Below are 23,606 nucleotides of genomic sequence, written 5' to 3'. Positions count from 1 at the left end.
TCTTCTGTTTCGTCTGAGAACTGCTTGTTTTACTTTCTACTTGCTTGCTAAGAAATTTGTTGGCAGGTTCTGACAAAGATAGCCCAACACTTGCCAACAGAAACATGGCAAGATCCAGTATGTATTTCCTGTTAAGTAAGAATGCCAGTTCCAGGCGAACAGGAAAACAAGTCTTTCTACTGGAAGGCAATTTATAAGAATTTGCCCGAGCAAGACAGGTGTTTAAGATAAGAAAACGGGGCAAAGTCGGCAACAACAGAAAAATAAAATAATTTTTTTTCCTCTGAATGTCTCTAGGAAAATGAACCTTCTCATTGTGCTTCAGTAGGTTGAAAAGTATCTAGTATAAACTCTTAATTGGCATTATTTTAGGTGTCTTGGTTAGACGGGATAAAGAGACCTGGACAAAGTGAATTCTTCTGTGATCAAATGCCCTCCAAAACTAATCCAGAATACGGAGGATGGTGTAAAGGAAGGGTTTTCTTCTATTGAGCAGAAATAACACAGTGAGCAAAAAGGATTAACGGCTGTGAATCGAGGCTTCAGTTCCTTTAGCTATCGACTCCACTGGAGAGCTTCAGGCATTCCAAATCTGGAAAATAAAAGCTGTGCTGTGGGCTTCAGGTTCTCTTTGTTACTCAGACAGCTGCTAATCGTCCTGCTGTGTGAAGAACCATGAGACAATGCTGTAACATGTATAGCTTTCTGACATCCAAAGCATCTAGATCAGTCTCCAATTAAAGATATATTCATCACAAAGACTCTAAAAGCCAGGATGATAGATGCACCCAGTAAATCTTTGCTCTTGCCTTTTACTTTCCACACTCAGGTTTCTACATTTACAGGCAGAAATGCTTAAAAGCCTGCTCCAGAAACGAACCAATAAAAAGCCTGGTTCATTACTTTATATCAGCTGCTTGACAATTTCCTACCCCTGAAAAGCCTTTCAGAGAGAGGAAAGACACTGATCATTCTGCTAAAGGAGCCCATCTGCTTCAATAAATACATTCACCGTGGCTGTTGTCATCTTTACTATTAAGCATGATAACTAATTCAGGAGTGTAGTTTTGCCACTTGCTACAACGACATCTAAATCATCTGTATACTTTAAAAAAATGCCGTGAGATAAACCTAGGAAGCTTCAGGGGACAAAATATTAATAATACTAATACTAATATTAATACTAATACTTCCAATAATCTCCTCCAAGTCAGGCCAAATCACCCCTCAGCTCATGGCCCCAGGTGAGAGTGAATACATGATAGCTTACTCTGGATTCACATACCTGGAACAACAGAAGAGTGTATGGTTGGATGAAGCCCCTTGCATTCCATGCTTTAAAATTTATGTTAACAAGAGTCTCAAAGTTACTTTTTCACACTGGCCTCCATTTTACAAGAGCACTGAAAATAACCTTATTAAATTCTCCATCAAAGAGATTCACCCATAACTTATTCAGAGGTATGAACTCATAGGTATGAATAAGTGACCTCGTAATCAATCTCAAAGCAAACAAAGAAAAAATAAAAGGAGATAATTTGACTGATATTATCATAGAGGCCCAGAATCCAATTTTTTTTCTTCCTTATATATAATTTTCAAAGAAGGCATCTTATCACTATAGAACAAAATGAAGAAAAAGGCCTCAACACATGATGCTTATGTAGCCTCAGAAAAGCAGCATTAGCCATTCCAAGTTATCCTTTGAAATTCAATTCCTGTTTTTGTTTTTATTTCTGAGGCTAATGGAAGCCATGAGAGACAAGGACAATATTTGCAAGGTACCAGACTGGTGCCAGCTCAAAGTGCTGTGCTCCTTGGCTTTGAACAGAGTCCGGGTCTATCATGAATAACTCACTGCCCATCGCCATCACTGTGATGACCCACCGTCTTCCAAGAAGAATGACTAGAAAGTCAATTAGTGTCACTTATGATGTGAACACCTGTCGATGAAGATCTGGACCGAGACCAATTCCATTACAATAGCCACTCAATGGCTGACAGATGGTCGGGCCGTTGGGCCACTTATGATGTAGTCCAGATTCAAGGAGATGACCCCAAGACAGAGAGGTCTGGCTTCCTATTAGTCATCTCCCGAGCCACACAATTCACATGGACCGTTGGAACAGGATACCTACTTTTCCAAATGGTCATTTAAAAAGACCCAATGAGCTGCTCAAAAAATGTCATGGTGACCATAAATCAAGAATATAAGCTCCTTAAGTTGTGAGCATTTTCACCAGACATTGTAATTTTTTTTTTTATCTCTGAAACTACTTTTTTGTAACTCATCTGTTTCCCTTATTTCATTTCGAAGCACATAGGCCGAATAGAGGGGCGGGAGGCGGGGGGCGGGGGGAGGAAACTGAAACAAAAAATATCTGACAAAGAATAAACTAGAGCATGAAACCGTAGGCTACAGATTATCACTGACAGGATAAGATAGGCAGAGGAAATATTTTAGTACAATTTTAATGCAAATCTAGGTATTCTGTGCTACTCAGAATTTTTCCCAATCCCAAATGTTGCTTGATTTAAAGAACAATGACTAGATGCTGAGAAGTGATGACCACAGATGATAAAGTGAAATGTTACAAGTGTGTGTGTGTGTGTGTGTGTGTGAGAGAGAGAGAGAGAGAGAGAGAGAGAGAGAGAGGAAGACCAATCGAGGGAAGCGCTGACATTCTCTATTTTAATCCCAGTTTGGTTCCACTGAGTAGAAGTCTGGGAAAGTTCTGAATACAAGGTATCAAAATATTCAGGGGACAATATTCATGAACCACAGAATGCTGAAGAGCTGGTTTTTCATACTACCTAAGGAAGACTTGTTTTTTTGTTGTTTTTTTGTTTTTGTTTTTGTAGCCAAAGGTTTCCTGTCCAGTTTCTTGCTTGCTATGTAGACATGCACACAGAAGTGACTGGTAAGTGGAGAGAACAGATATAGAGAACTTTGGGTTAAATTACAACCAGCACATTTTGAAAATATTTCATATACAAATGGTCACCACATGCTATGCTCTCAAAAAAATGTGGCCATGAAATGATATTCTTGCAGCCCTCATATCTGAAACCCTATCTTTTTGGTAATGCTCTTAAAAGCTATGATAGAGGTTAGAAAAAAGAGCATAATTTATGAGAAGGGATTTTTGGGCTTGGGAATTTTCAACCATAGGATTATTTCTTTTTTTTTTTTATTTTGGGGTATCAGCCAGGTACATAAATTGTATGTGCCAGATAGTTTAAACTCCTATGGGCATTATAAGATCGAGGCTAAAACAACAGAGCTATTAAATTTTAAAATATTATTAAGGCCAATAGATGTCTTCAACTGGATCTGTGCTTGAGAATTCAAGATGACTTTTGTAGTCATAAAGAGTAACAAAGAATGTATTAGGAAAGCTTTCACTTTTTAGGACTTGAATTTTTTTTTTTTAACTAGAAGGTTCACAGCATCTCGCTGGGGTCTCTCTTTAACACAATTCACTGAAGTGTGAAATTCAGTATTACTGGCTCCACCCAGGAGTCTGTAAATACCAGAAGGACCTCCTTAGGACCTCACTTAGAAATAGTCCCACAGCATGGTCTACGAGGAAGACATTGGAGCAAGGCTCCAGCACACCGAGGGAAGCATTTTGTGTGTGTTCTGAAACAAGAAGGGAGGAGGAGGTAGAGAGGAAAAGAAGAGGCCACCATCCAAAGGACACGTACAGTTCACGTCACACCCTTAAAAATTTAACAGTGAGATCCAAAGGGTTTCTCATCTATCACTCTCCCCAGACAATACACTCTGTTGTATAAAGATTCCTTAGCCATCTTACCAGCCTTTGAGAGCCACACCTGAATTAGCTGATTACTTGGCATTGGTGTCTACGACGAGGGCTGTGAACACAACGTGTGCTCTTTAAATTCTGTGACCACTGTTCCTGGTTATAAAACAAAAACACTCTTAATTTTCACAGGGAGACATATTTGTACCCCTTACTTTCAGTGGAAAACAAAGCAACAAGAATCCTGATTTCTTACTGTATTGACAATCCCATGCCTATTTTAAGTGGCGAGAAACGAGAGGATGTTAGTGCCAAGAATTCCCAAGCCTCTGAAAGCATCCTCCTAGAAAGTTTCCTAAAGTCTCGCCCTTCTAGAGCCCTGTAGGACCAGCATCCCAGTCAGTGGGATTCAACACAAGCAAGGGCTCCACCAGCAACTCTTAGGATCATTTGCAATTCTTGGCTTAAAAAAAAAGAAAAGTCCTTGATTATCTTGAAGAGTGAAAGAAACATTTGATTAAGCTCTCAGCCTGTTGCATATTCAAAGTCCCTGTCTGTATGTTGTGACCCTGGCTTTGACAAAGAAACATGGAAGAAGCACGGCTCTCATCTACCTTCACACTTATTATGCTCAAAATACACACTTATTATACTAAAAAAAAATAAGGTTGATTCAAGAGGCAGATTTACAGCTTGCAGTATGTTATCTAGACAACGCCAACTCTCCAGGGAGCCATTGTGAGCTTGCCCCTTTCAGTGTTTGTTTTAATGGATGGATCTTGTCCCTAGCTTGTTACACACAGTGAACCTGTTGGTGGCAGATCCCTATTTAGCACCCACTGAGAAGATGAAGCTACATATTTAAGTCCTGTTTGTATGCACTCATCACAGACAAAAGGTTCCTAGAAAAGAAATTTTTAAAAAATTATATACCCACAGCCTTCATCAGAGAGGCTTTTTTGACAATGAGGACCAAACTGCCTGAAAAATTCATGTACACTGATTATCATTTGGAAGATACCGGGCAAAAGGAAGTGGTACTCCCTCCCTCTTTTTCCATCTCTCCTCTCCTTCCAAGAGTGACAGCAAAATAGAACAAATCTTTCAAATCATTGTCATTTTACCTATATTTTAAATCGATTATGTTTTAGAAAGTAGCCCTTCTGCTTTGTCATAACAAAAAAAAAAAGAAAGAAAGAAAAGACAGTCAGGAGAGCCCCAGTAGAGTTCTGTTAGAGTGGACTGACCAATTTATCACAATAGAGAAAAGAGGAATCGAACATAAGAGCTGTTTCATTGGCTCTGGGTCTGTGTTGGCAGCCATTTTGCTGACTACTCACCCAGATTCCCACAGCCGTCTGGGTACTGACTCCCGTGTGCGGACCAAATCTTTCGTGACATTTCCCAATGAAAGCCACCATGTCCACTAGGCAAGAGACCACACTGATGTCTGGCATCATCTCTCTTTTTCTGTTATTTCAGCTGGGAGGCAGCCTCCATGAACTTCATTTTTCTGGCACAAGCAATAATGGAAAAAGTGTGTGTGTGTGTGTGTGTGTGTGTGTGCGCGCGCGCGTGTGTGTGTGTTGGGGCGAAAGGTAAACACTGGGTAAACACTCATTTAAAAAGAGAGATACTTTTAATACTGTTGGCTAGAGCTAAGTCTTGCTTATCTTGACAGATTATAATGTAAAACCAAAAAAACCCACTCACAAGTCTTGACCCGAAGACAATATACAGAATGCAATTTTACTGTATAACCCCGTGAAAATAGCACGGAAACGCTGAGATTCAGAGAAAGCTCTGTATACTGGGGTGACATGGACAGGCATTTTAATTAGTTCCTGCAGATTTAAGATCTCTCCATGGAGGATTAGTCCTGCAGCATGGCTCTTGGTTTTCCTGGTGTTTCAAGGAAAAAAAAAACTCTTTAAAGACATCAGTAGGGGGTTAATGGAAGCTTTGATAAAGTTTCTCTGGATCTTTTTATTGATGCTCAATTCAAACTGAAATCTAGGGTGTCTCCTCTAAGGAGACAGTAATTAATTTAGCCAATTGGAGTGACAACTAGAGAATTTAGGAGCCCATCTAAAATCTTTGCTCGCCCTGTACTGTTTCTTCTTCATCTCAGCCAGGTATTTATTTTGCAAATTTCTTGGTGGCTTCTCCAGAAGGTATAAAAGTTGGCAGTAGTATTTGAAGTTACAAGCACAAATCTGAGAAGTAAAAAACAAATCAGATTTAGACTGTCAAGTATTTAGAGTGAATGCTACCGAATGGATCTCTCGCCTCACAAATGAACATGTGTACATATTTATATAGGAGTGAAGGCAAAGGAGTCAGGAAAAATAGCGTTCTCAGTCTTGGGTGTATGAATAAAACTTTCATTTTCTTAGAGTGAAATATTCCCATCTTAAAAAAAATACAACACCTTTTTTACTTATATGCAATAATTATCCCTAGACTCTATAGGCATTTGTCTATGCTGCTCAGTCAACCTTGAAGCTAGATAATTTAATAGATTCTTTTGGAAGGCTTTTATTTTTTTTCTCCTCACTAAGATTTGTGACACCCACCTTGAATACAAAGTCACAGACCCTTGTGCCACATATCAGAGGCTGTACCATTGCATATCTATAGGCTTATTTTATTTTTAAATATGATCATAATTAGTATGCTTCATAATTATAGGGGTAGCAAGAATAGTCTATAAACATGAAATTATTTTATGTATAGCATCAATTATTTTATGTATAGCATCTAGAATCAAGAGACAGCTCCCTTAAAAACCTGTACTGCCTATTTTTAAAATGTATGTTTCCGAAGCATTAGGTGCAAGTCCAGGAGCCCATGACTGGGTCAGAGCTGACAATAATAAAGCCACAGCCTGGCTTCGCTGAAGCCCCCTGTGCGTTTGTCCAGGCGAAGAAAGGACTTTCAAGCCAGCTTGCACTTGATAGGTCCCGACTGTTACATACCAAGCTCAGGTGACTCTTGAACAATGGGAGGTTGGGGTGCTGACTGCTCCCTGCAGTCAAAAATTCACATATAACTTTCGACTCCCCAAAAACTTAGCTAATAGCCTCCTGTTCCCTGGAAGCCTTGCTGATAAAAAGTCGATTAACATATAACATATTTCTTATGTTATATGTATTATATACTGTATTCCTACTATAAAGTGAGCTAGGGAAAAGGAAATGTGATTAAGAAAACCGTAAGAAAGAGAAAATACATTTATAGTATTTATTGAAAAAAATCGACATGATCCGTGGACCTGCGCTGTTCAAATCCACGTTATTTGAGGGTCAACTGTTATGAGGAAGCACGAATGAGTTTTGAGTATATACTGTATTCCTACTATAAAGTGAGCTAGGGATAAGGAAATGTGATTAAGAAAACCGTAAGAAAGAATACATTTTTTTCAATAAATACTATAAATGTATTTATAGTATTTATTGAAAAAAATCGACATGATCAGTGGACCTGCGCTGTTCAAATCCACGTTATTTGAGGGTCAACTGTTATGAGGAAGCACGAATGAGTTTTGAGCAAATTCTCTGAATGCCATGGCTTTACAATTTGTTTGAAAAAGATTAAAATATGTCTTTAGAAAGATTCCCAACTTATAGATTTTACTAGTTTCATCACGTGTTTTTTTTCCTTTAATTTTCTTAGGAGTAAGAGGGAAAAACACATGATTTCCTTGAGGTCAAAGGCAAACGAGAAACCATCTCAGTGAGGAGACAATGGAAAAGAGAAGCGCATATTATTATTTGAAAAGAAAATCGCTGCCAGCGTCTGAGAACCACACAATAGCGCCAAGAACGCCCGTTTTCAGGAAAACAAGAACACTGCCTTATCGGAAATCAAGAACGTTCTACATGACACATTGAACCCGAGTGTCGCTGGGAAAAGCCTTGGAGTACAAAAATGCAAAGGCGTGTTCAAAATCTTCATCATTTTTGTGAAATCTTGTTTACATCGTCCAAACCTCTAAAAAAGAAGAGGTCTTGCCAAATATCAAAATTATTTCAACTGTGAGATTCACCTAAATGTTAATCCACCACACCCTTTGTCAGAGAGCGTCCCACAAATGACACCATCACTTCGCCATCTTCTCAGCCTCCCATGTGACTGGTTTCCTTCCTGATTTCGTACCCAGAGCAGGGGTGGCGAACATTTTCTATAAGGAGTGAGATGGCCAGTTAATATGTTCGGTGTGTAGGCCATTCGCACCGTCGAAGCCACTCAAGTCTGTTGTTGTCCTCGCAAAAGCAGTCTTAGACCATACAAATGAGTGCGGCTTTGTGCCAATAAAACGTCTCGATGGACACTAAAATTTGATTTTTATATAATTTCTAAATGTCGCAGCATGTTATTCTCTTTTTATTTTCAACACTTTAGAAATTTAAAAAAAAAAAATCTTAGTGGGTTGTACAACACCAGATGGAGGATCAAGATTTGGCCTCTGGGCCATAGTTTGCCAACCCTGCTCTCGGACACTAACAGAAGCCAGATATTTGTGTTTCAAAACATCAACAGAACTTTTTTTTTTTTCCGTCTCTTCCTTTCAAAGCTTACAGCAAAGCCTCGGTCCTGGTCACATCTCATTTGGGTTTAGTATTCTATTTCCATTTTCGAAATCATCAGAATTGTCTTTCTGTTTGTTAATTGGATCTCAAACCACACTTCAAGCCAACTCTAGCGCTGACCCTCACACACTATAGGCCAGAACCATCCCAGTATGAGCTTGCATTTCAACGCCTCTCGTGCCAGGCCAAACTAGACTTCCTCATATCTCTTGATATCTCTACTTTTTTCCTTTTCCTTTCTATTCTTAGGCATTAATAACACAGTAATCCCTGTACCTGACAACCACATTCTTTCATTCTAGTCAGAGGCAGAATTTTGTACACTGAAGCTAAAAAAGTTTGCACGAGCCCTTTCCAAATCTCTGTTACTAATTTGATATTTGTAAATTTTTAGTTTTTTTTTTTTTTTGAAATCATCCCAAAATTGTCTAAGCTTCAGACCTCACACAACCTGGGGCCACCAGGCGTAGAACACATTACCTAACTCAGTTTCTCTAAGTTGCTTCCTTTCCCCTCACCAGCTCCTGGAATCTTCCCTCTCACTATCTAGAAGATAGGTAGCAATTAGACACAGTGGGGATGAGAATTCCCACTGTTCTCCATTATCTCGCTCAAATAACATAATACGTCTAATTAAAAGATGGCAGAGAGAATTGGGAATGTCCCAGTTGAGTAATAAGACAGTACGCCTCTTGTACTTAGTTATTTTCTTTTCTCTACTCATTGTTTTGGTTTTATTAAGTTTATCACTATTTGATAAATAGAGTTCACTGATTGTTTTTACTGTAAATAAATATGTTGATCAACAAACAAGTATTGAACATCTACCATGTGCTATGCCGTGGCATCACAATGAGGCGTCCTGTGACTTTACTGTTGGTGTTGCATTTTCTGACAGTTTTTTTTTTTTTTAATTGTGTATCCTAAAGGACAAGGTGAGTCTAACAAGCAGCACCAGTTCATCTGATGGCAGAGCAACTGGGGTTCTTCATAAGAGGTCCCAAAGGACCATTTATTACTGGAAACAGTATTGACAGCATCATGTTCCCAGCACAGAAAAATGGAACCAAACAAAGACAGGATGGTGATGGAACCTTTCGAAGGTGGACATTGCTATGAAATCACTGAATCTGTTTTTCAAACATCACTAGAGCAGAGTTTCCCAATCTTGGTACTATAGACATTTTGGACCAGATAATTCTCTGCTGGGGGTGGGGGGTGGGAGGAGAGTCCTATGCTTTGTAAGATATAGCAGCATCCTTGGCCTTTACCTACTAGATGAAATAGCACATCCCCTCGTCCCAGTAGTGACAACCAGAAATGTCCCCAGACATTTGGCAATGTCTGGGGAGGGGCCGGAATAACTACACTAGAGGTACACCTAGCTTATTGTCTTGCCCTTTCCAGTAAATACTTTGGCAGGGTGGGGGTTGGAAGGGTGAAGGGAGGGCAGGATTCAGACACATTCTGATAATTCTGCTGAAGCATTTTTAGATTTTTTTCCCCCACTCTTAGAATTGCGTTTAGAGACAGTTTTTGAACATCATAGAGAAATAAGCTCTACTTCATGCTCATAGTTTATGTCTATATTCTTGGAATCACGGAATTTTAGGATTGGAAAAGATCTTAGAGATTAGCTAGGTTCAAATAATTATGTAATCCATCAACTTTTTTTAACTCCTGCAAACTCAAGGTGTTAAAGGCATCTGTCACTAGGAGACAATAGCTTTGCTTAAAGAGAGGTTACCAGATGTATTGCTCTGTAAAGTATAGGGAACATTGTCATGCCAACTAAAATAAAAAAAAGTCATCCCTGCCCCTGGGTGAAATTAGGGGTTTGTATAGAACACCAACGAAACAATCTAGAGTATGGTCCATCCCTGGAGCTGGGAGACAGGTACGAGAGAATTGGGGGTACATGGTGAAAACGGGCTCGGTGATATTAAGATCTGCTGGCCGCCATTGCAGCATTTTTAGCAAAAATATTCACAGTTCCGTTGCTCGGCCAGGAAAACCTTATTTCATCTATACAGCATTTCTCTCTCCTGGTGACACATAGTGACACTTCCTGTATTTATTTGCCTGAGATGGTCCACTTAAGTAAAAGTAAACCGAAGGAAAGCCATCTAGAAAACAAATCACCCAGCAGTCTGCTTATTCATTTTTCATAAACATCAGAACCATCTCCTCCTAAACAAAAAGCAGAACAGTTGCTAGAGGATAGAAAATGGAGCAAGGGAAATAAGTGTTTTCAAAGAGAAACTCGCTTTGTTCCTTTTGGACTGTAATGTCAGAAAGTAACTGTAGGGAGGACTTTCATTTTCCTCGTTTTATTCTGGAGTGACTTCAGCTGGAGGTCCCACCCTGCCCCTCTTCCCATTTCTCCTTCACTGATCTTAGCATAGAGGTGAGGGTGGCTTAGCTCATGGAGAGAATCTGGGAGAATTCTCTTCTACTATGTCTCACATCAACCCTCTCTACTCTCTTGTACCTGCATAGAGCAACCATTTGCTCAAACTTAGGGGTGCTGGCTTTACCCTTGCAGGGGGCCAGGCTGTCTCTGGGTGACACTGGATAAGTGTCACTAGAGCCAGCCCTTTTGGCCACAGATAATAAAGCTCACATTCTTCCATCAGATGATCAGCAACAAAGCTGACATTCTGAGTTCCCTTTGTCTCATCTTAGGGGTCAACCAGTTTTGAACTCAGGAGGGGAGGAAAAAGGTGTTAATAGCCTCTAAGACGCCACCACAGAAAGATGTAGGTTAGAATGGCTTAAACAAGCATGTGAGAAAACCCACCCACCCCCATCCCAGTAAGGGATCAAAGCCCAGTTAAAACTACATCTCCATGCCCGGATATTCAGAGTCTGCCCTCACAAATGGGGAGAATACCAAGCTGAATACACGAGTGCTATTAATTATCTAATAATTTTAGAAGAAACAGCAAGGCTCTCCCTGATTTCAAGAGGTTCTGGCTCTGACATTAGCTGGGGAGGGGGTGGGGGAGGTCATTTTATCTTTGTGGAACTGTTCAAAAGCCTCAGAGGAGGTAATGACAAAGCCAGGAACTCTGGGAAGTTTTGTGTTTGTTTGCTTGCTTGTTCCTAAATAAGTTACAGATGAGAGAAGGGACTCTATGAAAACCGAGCCAAAATGGAGAGCCACAAACTGTGGGCCTCCAGGTGGTAAACGCTAATGTTCATTTATTCTGTGTATTCCTCACAGAGTGAGATATCATTGCCTATAAAGGCCCCTAAGGAATTTAATTTAATAAAATGATAAGAAAGACTAGAATTAGAATATAATCGTGCATATGTAAATATGCTTAGGGGAGCTTGGATAGAGTTTAATGGTTGCTACATTCACCCAAAATTTTGGCCTACATTATTAATTTACACTACTATGAAGAAAGGGTTTGTTAATCAAAGATAAACTACCCCGATGCTTTTGAATTAGTGAATTACTCCAAATTACAGTAGGATAACAAGGCAGTGCCCATATACAACACTCTGCTAAGAGAAAGCTTTCTGGCTGGCCACACGGGAGGTCTCCTTATTGAAAGATTTATTTTTAATTTTGAACAGCTTCCCAGCACTACCCTTCATGAAAATTAAAATAAGGAGCTGGAATTTTGTCCTATTCAGCAAACCTCCTGGCAGGACCGCTCGCCATGGCAGAGAAAGCAACCTCATTGTGTCAGAGGAATCCCGTTCACCTTGCTCCTAGATCGAAAAGAATTACACCTACATTTTTCATAAAATTTTGACTTTTTACTTCCCTCTCTAGTAATGTTTTTGCACATTTTCTTCTTCCGGGGGGTCTTGAACCTTTCTTCCTTGAGCTCCTTGCACCTTCTGACCCCGGGGGAGTTGACATAATCCCTTGGCTTAAATCCTTAGGTATACAGAGGAGAGTCACAGAAGTCTCCCCACAAAATCTGTGGGAGCCAAGCCTGTCCTCAGCACGTCTCCCAGAGATCATTCTCTGCCAAAAAGAATGACTTCATCTTGTACACTGAAGCCTCAAAATGTTCATTCCTTGTTTTAACTCAGTTAAGAACACAAAGTAGTGATGTGTTTTGAGCGTAGCTGAAAAGGTACTTCCGAGCTGAGCATAAAAATATCGATTGGCTTACGGGTCAGATTCTCTAGGGGCTGCGGAGATGGCGCTGCAACTTGTTGGCTCTTTTCTAACTAAGAGACACCAGCGACACCAATGCATTTCCCAGGATCTATGTACACGATGTCCACTGCATTTTTCCAAAAGAGAACTAATAAAAAGCTGGCCATCACAGAGTACTCGTGATGCTCTCCTAAATCATCCTAGTCTTCGTAGAAAAATAAAACCAATTACCACTAACCATGATCACAATTTAAAAGTGCAGAAATAAAAGACAAAGCCATCACCAGACGACCTGCCTTCGGGAAAGAATTGCCATCCTAGCTTCAGTTCAAAATCTTCTCCAAGTATTAACTTTTAATTTATTCTAGAGAGTTCAGGGGAAAGTGGAAAAATAATGGCTTCGAATTGGGATACTAGAATACTTCTCACTATAGATCAATTAGTACAGATATATTTTACTTAACTATTGAGTGCACTTACTGAAACATTCATTTGAAAGGAAAATGCAATAAGACGTGATAGGATTCTTGGCAATCTATAATCCTTTTCCAGCAAAGTTTGTTGTTCTTAAGAGCCTCACAAAAGGATAAACCACAGTCCTTTTTCCTGCTCCTCTTTAAACTCTTCAGAAATAAGTAATGAGCAGCCAGCAATGTGAAACATGTGGCAGAAATACAGAATGGAAAATTAGCTTGAGAACGTGTGGGAACTCTTTTAGGGGAGAAATGGGAATGAGTGGGTCGGGAGTTGGAGCCTAGAAATCTAGATTCTACTTTGCACTTTGAAACATCTGATATTCAAGATTTTGTAATAGTTCTGCCATTAACTCAGCAGAAACTCTTCAGGAACAAAAAAAAAATGTTTTCTCGTCATCTCTATTACAAAAGGAAAGAGATGCAGGAAATGGGGTAAATTAACTTTCCTCTCCCCAGGTGTCAATTGTGGATTCAACGATGAAAGTGGCTGAAAAAGCAGTATGAGTTATAAGGAAAATTTCATCAACCACACAGATCGAGCTGCCCATTAACCATTCACTGTTCACAGATTTACATGGCAATTCTAGTATAGATCCGTGTCAATTACTTTTTAAATTTTAAAATAAAAAACAAGATCAAAACCATAGCTGCTAATATTTTTGTTGGAAAATACAGCAAATACCAATATACCGACACAGATTGGTAAAAATCAAGTTTATAATCCTAAATAATCTGTAAATGCTCTAATGTCCAACCGTGACTCTTGTGATTAAAATGGCCAATACGAATGAATCCCTTACAAGAAAAGTTCAGCATGGAGTGACCCAGCTCACTGGACTGTCTTCTGGTTTCCATCATTGTCTTGGTCTTCATTTAATCTCTACTACCTAGTACAGGGCATGCTATGCAGCTGATGCCCAAAAGAAATTTGCTGAATGAATAAACATCCCCTCTAAATATTGTTTATATTATAACACAGCTCCCAGGTTTATAATTAGATCCATGTAGTTCTACTTCAATTGCAGAAATTTTTATCATTTACGGATATCAACACAAGCTCATTCTCTATACACATTTAGGTCATACAATGAAGTGGATCTGATTCCTACCTGCTTGGTTCGTTGTCACGGTGACGGACACTGATTGATCTGGGCTAGGGTTATACTTGGACACTCCATTCACTGCCCAGATTTCAAATGTGTAATTGGTATGAGCCAGCAGGTCAGTGATGGAGACTTTGGTGGTCTTCAGGCCATTCTGCTGCGGGGTATAGTGGACCCCACTTCCACAGGGCCGGCACTTGCTGGAATCACCGGCTCCACACCTCTTACACACCACATTGTAGGAGATGTCCTGGCGGCCACCTGTGTTCTGAGGACTGCTCCATTCCAAGTTCACTGAAGTCTCGTTGACGTTTGAAATCAAGTTCAGGGGAGCAGATGGAGGGCCTGGGGAAAGAAAAAAGCATACTGTTACACCAAGAACTGGAATGATCCTTTTACAATTTCTGAGCTTATATAATAAGTAAGATGGACCCATGTAGCAGAGAAAACAAAAAGCAGAAAAGATCTTTAAAAAGAACAATAGAAGTCTGGACGTGTGCCATTTTCATTTCTATGCAAACGAATCTAGAGATGTGAAGCAACCCTACATCAAATGAGCTCCAAACTCAGGCTTTCTCTCTGGAGTGACAGGAAATATAACTTATCGAGTCTTGATCTTATCATCTGAAAAATAGGCATGCAAATGTTACTCTAGCTCCCAGAGCTGCAGTGGGACTCTGGTAAATTACGAGTTATGTACCACTTTTGGAGATAAATGATGATTCCTAAGTATGCTGTGTCATCAATATGAAATAAAATTAACTGAATCGTATAGCTACGCCTCTTCATTTCAACATAGCAGTTGAGGATTAAACTATTTATGGGTAATTAGGAGAAACTGGTTTATCTTGGTTGCCCAGATGTTGAAGGAAGGTACTGTTTTTTAAAGATCTCAACTCAACGTAGGTATTATACGAAGGCTCCCGCGCCCCACAATCTGTCCTACAACTGGCCAGGGAAGCAGCATGCTTTTTTTTAAGCATACAAGTATACCCCATTTTTCGAAAGTTTGCTTCCCACTGCTTTGCTTTTACGAAAGACCTACATTAATACCTGTTATCGCTGTCCAAAAGAAATCCAAAGAGGTTTTTCACTTTTACAAAAAAAAAAGGTGAAAACCAAAAACAGTGTTCAGTATTTGTGTAGCCACGAGCTATTATAGAGGCAGTACACACCCTACACCATCAAATTCCTCCCCTGGGAGCCATAGCCAGCATCTCAGCGGCAAGTCACCACAGCTCTGAACTGTGTCTGTCAGCTTCGGTGCTATATCCTGTGCATCCCCTTAGCGAGATGTGCCCCAAGGTGATTGCTTCTTCACTTTATGCCAACAAAGTGAACTCTTTGCTTTCGGAGAGCGGAGGAAACCTGTTCATATTCCCACGGACATCGAAGAGTTTCTGAAACAGGAATTGGTGGCGGTGGCCGTTTTGAAACATTACAACTGGTCTCAAACAGCACAGCGATTGATTGAATAATCATGATAATAATACTAATAGTATAGAACCATGATGAACCCTCTTGCTTCTTGCTATCTATTAGACTTTATGAACCAAGAGGTTGTGACACAAGTTACATTCAGAGAGACAGTCAGAATGGGAGGAGAGAGAGGTTTTTCTGGTCTGAGCTGGTTCCAAAGATTTAAAAGATGCCTGCCACATTCTAATGAAAAATATTTACTCAATGCAACAACTGGAAAACCTTCTCTTTTTCTCTCCTCTCTTGTATTTTGGTCTTCCAAGAAAAGAGCCAAAGTAAGGTTAACAAACATTTTAGATTTCTTGTTCACTGTATCCTACTTCAAATTTATTTGTAATGATTGTTTGAGGAAAATTTGGTCAGTTCCTAAGGAAGAAGGCGTTGACTGGAAGCCTGCGTGAAGTCAAGAGAAGCTTCATCTGGTAGGCCATAATGGAATGTACTCTTCCAAAGTTGCCACTGAGAGAGAATTGGAAGAGGAAATCTGTGAATAACAAGTCATCTTCAATATTTATTATTAGCTCATGGCGATGAATGGCTAAAGGATTTGGTGGTGACACTGATAAGGTTAATCCACTCTCCTTCTCTCTTTATACAGCTTAATTGAAGACTTTATTTTAACGAGGTAAGCAGTCCTTTCCAATCTCCCCTTGAGACTAATTACAGCCTTAGCTTTAAGACCGGCTTCCCATCCTGTGAACTCTAAAGAAAAAACAATGTCGTAAAATTTCTGTTAAAAGTTAAGATTACCCCTCACAGAGTCCTCAGAAAGAAAATGTAAATTTCTTCCTTGTTTAAGATTTTGAATTTGTATCTACAGTCCTTAGCACAGTGACTAGAAAATAACAGGGTCAAATAAATTGTTTTTAAATAAATGAACAGAGCTCTTTAAATCATAGACTCCTAGAGCCAGATAGGATGGTAAAGATCATTTGGTCAAATAGCCTCATTTTAAAGATGAGGAAATTGAGATCCAGGAAGTGGATTTGATAATACAGGAAGTTTATGCAATCTAATGAGCGCCAGAATCTAAAATCCATGCGTACTAACTCCCACTCTGGGGTTATTTCCACTCGGCATGCGGCCCCATTACAGGTATAGTAACAAGATCAATCGTTTGAACCCAGTTTTGAGCTGTAAAGGTAGGAAGAGGAAGTGTTTTTCTTCAGTCCTGTTCAGCTCTTGTGGGCCCTTCCACCGTGATAGACTCTGATACTAGTCTGCAGTGCAGCTGACCACCACCTGGTTGATAAAATGAGTCAGCCGCAACTTCAAGGGTTAAATAAGAGTGACTCTTAAATCCATTAACCTCCTTGCCAAGGTTTCTGGTCCACTTTCACATGGGAAAATGTGACACAATGAATCAAGCACTGCAGAAGCAAAAAGTCAGTAATTAGTATGTAGGACGGGGCATGGCAGTGTCTAAACAGAGAAGAAATGGAGCAGAAAACTAAATGGTCACAGGCCTCAGAGATATAACACTGCTACGTGGAAAAATAAAAAAATGTGCTACAGGATTTCAAATTGGAGGCTTGGCAGGAAAACAGGTAGTAGGCAGCCCAGAACAACCTTCTTCCTTTAGGAAGAAGACTCGGGTAGATGCTCAAGAAAAGATAAAGAACTAGGCAAGTTCAAGTTCAGTGCTGCTTCCATGAATGGTCTGGTGAATTGTACCGCACGTGTTTTACGTTTTGCTGCCATAGGGAGTGATGGTTATATGGGCATCGTAGCGGCTTAAAAGTTGGACCATGACAGAGAATTGAGGTGGTGGGAAGGAAATATAGAAATGTCCACCCAGTGTAATTATAACATTTGCTGGCACAGGCATGGGAAAGGACCCATGATTTATAAATTAAAATCATATTGGTGGTTGCACTGTGTTTCTGGGATTGTGTTTTTCTCTCTTTCTTTTTTTTTTTTTTTAACTTTTGCCAGTTAAAGGACAATAAACACATTTATAAGGAGGAGCCATCTCTTCCTCAGAAAAGAAAGTATTCTTTTCTCAAGACAATGAGAGAAAAGTACGAACTTAAAACAGTCAATCTGGGCCCAACAGCCGTACTTAACAGCACCTTAAAACAATGACCTGTTGAGATGGCTACAAAAAAAAGGAAACAGGCATTCTGAGTAATATGAGTCTTTCAATAAAAACAAAGCATCTAGAAGAGGAAAAAAAATCTTAACTCTTAGATTATCTCCTCCTTTGTTTATATAAGTATTGTGTGTGAATATTTAGGACATTTCTGACAAGCAATTGATTGACTTTCTCATTGGAAATATGTCCAGTTGCAAATAAGTCTCTAATTACAAATACGAGATGCATAACGAGGAGGAATAAAGTTAACATTTGTTTTTATTTCTGAGTCTTCATTTCGACATCACATCTACTGAGCAGACACCAGCCTCAGGTAGCTTGCGGGTCATTGTGATTAGCAGGGTTTTACACTTTCCAAAACTACCCAGTACTAGCCTGAGTGTATGACCGGCAGCGACCCTGCTTATGGTATTGTTCCACAGTTCGGGTCTTTATTTCCATTTCCTATTGTGTTTGGAACATGGTCTTGTTATCAGACACATATTGGATACACACCCGCTTCAATCACCAGTCTACATGCTCCTCACGAGAAGAACTGGTGTCTTCATCATTTCCCATTAGCTACCATGATTCCAGGTTCAGCGCAAGCTCCATAAATGTTTGATGGTCAATAAATGAGTGAATAACTGGAAGGAAAACTAACAGAGTCCTCTAATGTATCGATGCTCACCTACCCCTGGTGTTATTTTAAATGTATGAATTAACAGGTTTCTCTGAGCTAAAGCGGTATCGGTCAGCTTTTTCACATACAGATTCATGAGCATTAAGCTCTGTAAAAGAGGACCTCAGTGTAACTAGTTTAATTCAATTTCCTCTTTTCTAAAATTTAAAACTACTTTGGAAAAAGTAGGGAGGGATATATATACATATATATATTCATTTTATATGTGTGTGTGTATATATATGTATATATGTGTGTGTGTGTGTGTGTGTGTGTGTGTGTGTGTGTGTGTATATATATATATTCATTTATAAATTCATTTTGATACTTTCCTGTATAGCTGAAGGAAGGGAAGCTAGAGAAGAAAGGAAGAGACTAGAGGAAGCTAAATGTGGATTTACATGAGCCCTGGGAGGAAGCGCGGGCTAGAAGCCCGCCTTCTCTCGTTTTTTATAGTTCCCTAACCAATCAGTATGGCTGGAACTTTAAATGTGGGCTCTATCAATTAAAGTTTTATTAATTTGAGATTGGTTATTATGACTTTTCTTTTTCCATCTTAATTCAGGCATGAAGTTATGTAAAACTTGCTCTCTGAAGACAGTAAATTTTAGCATGTTTGAAGGCAGGCTGGCATTTTCTTTATTAGCCTTTATAGAGCTACAGTTTTTCTTTTAATTATTTTTATCATCAAATTTAAGACATTTTAAAATATAAATCAATCAAATACTAAAGCATAGTTACGAGAAAATAAATGTCTTTTCTTTACGTTTTTGGTAAAACCCCCTTGGAATTCACTTACAAGCCTAAGATTCTCTCCCTGCATCTAAGGATGAGCCAGCATGTAAAACTCTTTTAAAGTTCTCTTGTTGAAAATGCCCTTTGCATTTTGAATATAATTTAGTGGCATAGATAATAGCTGTACTACCAAAACCGAAAGTGATATGCAATAATCCTGAACTTAGAATCATTTAGCATGGCGTTCGGCAAACTTTCTCTGTAAAGCGCCAGGTAGCCAGTATTTCAGGTTTTACAGTACATTTCTGGGCCACGCGGTCTGTGTAGCAACTGGTCAACGCTGCTACTATACCTCAAAAGCAGCCATAGACAACACCTAAACAAATGGGTGTGGTTGTGTTCCGAGAAAATTTAATTTGCAAAAACAGAGGTCAGTTGACTTTTGCCCCTGAGCCACAGTTTACCAAGCCCAGCTTTAGAGAATTTGATGGGAGCAAAGCACCCTCTTCCCAGGAGGATGCTCAGAGGAATCCTCGTAATTCTGTACATAATTCTAGGGATTTCAAGCATACCCCAAACCTATCAGTGGCGTTCAGTACAAGAAACCCTGATTTACACATTTATACAGCCCAGGTAACAACTCCGGTTTCGAAAGCCTGTTACACCTACCGTCACTGACTAAAAAAGGAATGAAGGACATGGCCACTCTCTTGAGTTTCTCACTGCTTTGAAAGAAACGGCACTGTATTTCTTGCCACTGTGGATAAATTTAATGAACATCCATTCGCTTCACTGGTGTGAAATACTTTTTGTATCGCACAGCAGGTACGGGTAAAAGGTGCTACAATGGGTAATTATTATTTTCTAGTGGGATGTCAACTTGCATTCAGTTGACAGGAGTTTGACAGTTTGAAGTCTCAAAGAAACTGTAGCCAAATTACAGCAAAAGCAAAGGACTATCATATCGTATCATAAAATATCATATCATGTTAAATCATAAAAAAATCTTGATCTACCTTAACCTATCACGTATTCTCCTCTGAGAAATGACAAGCTTCCAGAAATGAATCACACACTCTCTAGAGAAATTAAGTGAATGTGACATTTAAGAAGGGCAGTATTCCAAGTAAAAAAAAAAAAATTCCAGTAATTCCACAAATCTTAGTCCTTCACTCTCATGTATGAGACTAAAGTATAATTTCTGAGTAGTTTAGAGAACACACTTGCTGGCTTATGCCAAGATTTAAAGTAGCTCCATTTAGGACAACCCGATATTTACATAGCCACTTGAAATCTGTACACTGAACACAGAGTCATAAATGTCTCCAATGTCAACCAGGAGTTTGGTATAGACCGTTCTGTGGGAAGTCTAGGTCAAGAGCACTCTGTGTACCTCACCCCAACAAGTCAGGTAAAATACACTTTTGCATTCTTATAGGAAGCAACTGGAACTTTGGTAAAAGATGGAAACCTGCCATGATAATTGCATTTAGAAATAGGTTCTGCCAAAGGGTTCAAATCTGTCTGGGCACATGGGGTAATGTGACATGCAATCCTCAATTTCTATTTCTTATAACAACTGAAATTAAAAAGTACTAACAGACTTCAGGACCGAGGGAGAAAAAAAATAAATAAGACAAGTTTAAAACTCACGGCTTTAGCAAAACTTTAAACACGCGACTCGCGTATCTTAGACTTGGTAGCTCTGCCTGGAATTCTTTCCCCTGCCTCCTTAAGATGCTGGTTTGAGCCCCAAACTCACCCCTCTTCATTCCGGTCTACTCTGTGCAAAGTAAAATTCTCCTCTCTTCCATTTTACCCTATCATGTGATCTTCCGTTTTTTTCTTCTTGAAGGAATTTAAAATTCCCTCGTTTATAATTCGTATTCCCGTTAGAACAGAAGCTCTATGAGAACAGGAATCTCTTTTCTGAGTTATGAGAGTGTCCTCAGCCCTTACAAAGATGCCAAACGTATGGCAGATGTTCATCAAGTATCTGCTGAACAAATAAATCAAAGAATGATGCTTCCTTCGCCCAGTGCAGCTCCCTCCTCAGGAGCATCACCTCTATAGCACTTCTCTGTATATTGCAAAAGTTGATTGAAAAAAAAAAGGCAACAGCATGCTAAAAGGTTGAAGAAAAAAAATTCAAATCTACAACCAAGGCTAGGAGATAGTTGATAAGAAACTGAAGTAGCTGGGCTCATGTACAGAGTGGCTTCCAGAGCTATCACAGACTTTTAATACTTAACTGATTTTTAATCACCATTTTAAAATTCAGTACCTGAGCCATGAAATTAATTCTGGATGCGGAAAGAAACATCCCCGAGAGCATGGGCAGAAACGTAACTCTTAAATGATCAATTTCTTTAAGTCCTATTGTCACCCTACTAAAAGGCCAAAGCAACCAGTACAAGACATATGTTCTGAGGAAGAGGCACCTTAGGTCTCGAATTCCAGTTCATAAAGCTTCATTAATCATGTACAACTTTTGAACTGTCAATAATACTTCGGTGCCTTAGCTGTAAAACCCTCCGACCCTTCAGATAAGCCTTTGTTAATCTTTTTCCAGCTGAAAGACAGGTTACAAGGCAGAGTAAACGGGATGTGTAAGTTTTGAGTGAAATAAAGCCCATAACCTCCCCACAACACCCTAATCATCAAGTTGTATACTTTGCCATCTCTACTTGCTGCCGGTGAGTTAGTTTACATAAAGACGGCTGTTCAGGGGACATCTCTTTTGAGATGTATGAACAGCAAGCTCATAATCTTTTATCACACCAGTTTATGTGTTTTAACAATGAGCAAAGCAGAACTGCCCATTATCAAAATACAGAACCATTTGGATCCATCAGTCATTCATTGCTGTCATGAAAAACTCTTGGCTTCTTGTAGAGATAACTCCTTGCTGAAATTTTATCACCATGTATTTTTCTAGTATATCTATTTGCCCATTCTCCTCTCCAGGAAATTTTTGTCTTTACTGGGTGAATTAGGGTTTTGGTTTCTTTATTTTAAGATGACTAGTTTATGGCTGGAGCACTTTATGAAGTAAACACTCAGTTATCCGTGAAAGACAGAGGAAAGTAATCATGAGTATTAAATCATGAGTATTTTGTTTTAGAATTAGCTAGCCTGTGAACTAACTTGCATTTCTTGTGAAGCACTTTTTCATACTTTATCTTACTTCATCCCCAGAATAAAATCTTACAGAAAAATATTTGTTAGCCACAGTAAACCGAAACTAAATCAAGCAACTCACCCAAGTGAACACAGCCGATACATGCAAAGCTATGATCAGAAACCCTGATTCTAAGGCTAAAACAGCCCCTGTCACAGAGATATAAACAATTCAAAGGAAAAAAGGAAGCCTAATTCGTAGAATAAGCTGGTATGTTCCTAACTTTCTCAAGTCACCCAAAGTCACACTTCCCCTAGCCTCCTTGTCCTTGATGCTGAAGGTCTCTGGCATGCCTTCTTGGATCATGCTGTTGTTTTCTCTGAGTTGTCCTCTCTGCCTGGTTCCTACATTCCACCCAGGAGCATCATTAGGAGTTTCTGTTAAGGTTCCTTCCCTGGGTGGAAGGTCGCAGGAGGGTGGGGAGCAATTATATCTATGCAACGAGACTCCTCTCAGTTCATCTTCTGCTGAGCTGTAGCTTGTAGAACAAGTCAACTACAAAAGGAAAGTCAAAATGCTGACAGCAAAGAAGGGAGCTAGTTCTCACCCCAGGGGATCTCAGGAAAATGTATAATTGACCCTGTTTCATAGAAGCATGCCGTGCACAACCGCTGTATGACTTCCACGAATGGTGTCAAAAATGTTATCCAGAAATGACAGGGCTTGGTTGATAACAAGCCATTCTTAATTATTCATGGTAGTGGAAAAACTGTGATCACCTGACTAAATGGCATTGGTAGATTATCCAAGCCTTTCCTTGGGCATACATTAATGTTCCTTAAACCTATGCATTTTCCAGTCAAATCCACACTGTGTTATTAATCCCTATAAAATGAGAAGTATGTTGGTGGGGGTTTGTAAAGGGGATGCTAAGATAGCATTGTTTTAAAATGGATCTTTTAAAAAATTTGCAAACAATCAAATAGCAAGTGATTAGCCTGAGGTCAATCCCTGGTGCCTTTCATTCAGCACCTTGGTGATCTTTTTCCACTCTATTCTAAATTGTCTTTGGATAAGAATCACGCACTTGGGCTCTCTACTGTAGTTTTTCCTATTGGTAGTCAAGATGCTGAAAGTTAATCCAAAAGGAAGAGACAAGGATGTGGCTTACTCACTGACTGACTATGTCAAACCTTGAACTGAGATCTAACTAAAGGAGCAACCTAGTGATGGAATGGGTTGACGAAGGCTGCATCTGAATCATCAAAATCTTTTGGTTGCTCTGATCAGTTTGTACAATCCAAGGCACAGGTACATCAGCTGGCTTATCAACTAGTTAACAAGCAGCGGGACCATATGTTCTGGACTAAAAATCATGTCACGTGATATGGCAATAGAAGAGTTGGTGTCTCAATTTGAGTTTTTGTCCTAAGACAAATGAAATGAGAATATGA

The 23,606-nt window shown here is 39.5% G+C and overlaps 1 protein-coding gene across 4 annotated transcripts in view; it reads right to left on the bottom strand.

The window, feature by feature from the left end:
* The window catches only part of EPHA4 (EPH receptor A4), a 133,293-nt gene that overhangs the window by 44,557 nt on the left and 65,130 nt on the right, over window positions 1-23,606 (bottom strand). For all 4 annotated transcript variants that reach the window (XR_003044697.1, XR_003044698.1, XM_025043266.1 and 1 more), the window contains exon 5: window positions 14,068-14,406. Coding sequence is in view for 2 of the 4 variants with exons in the window: in XM_025043266.1 (XP_024899034.1) it covers window positions 14,068-14,406 (339 nt within the window). In the remaining 2 variants the exon portion in view is untranslated. The remainder of the gene's footprint in view (window positions 1-14,067; window positions 14,407-23,606) is intronic.

This window comes from Pteropus alecto, unplaced genomic scaffold (assembly GCF_000325575.1).
Source record: "Pteropus alecto unplaced genomic scaffold, ASM32557v1 scaffold110, whole genome shotgun sequence".
Taxonomy (NCBI): Eukaryota; Metazoa; Chordata; class Mammalia; order Chiroptera; family Pteropodidae; genus Pteropus; species Pteropus alecto.
Note: the sequence above shows the minus strand (reverse complement) of the source record. Positions and strands in the feature narration are given on the sequence as shown.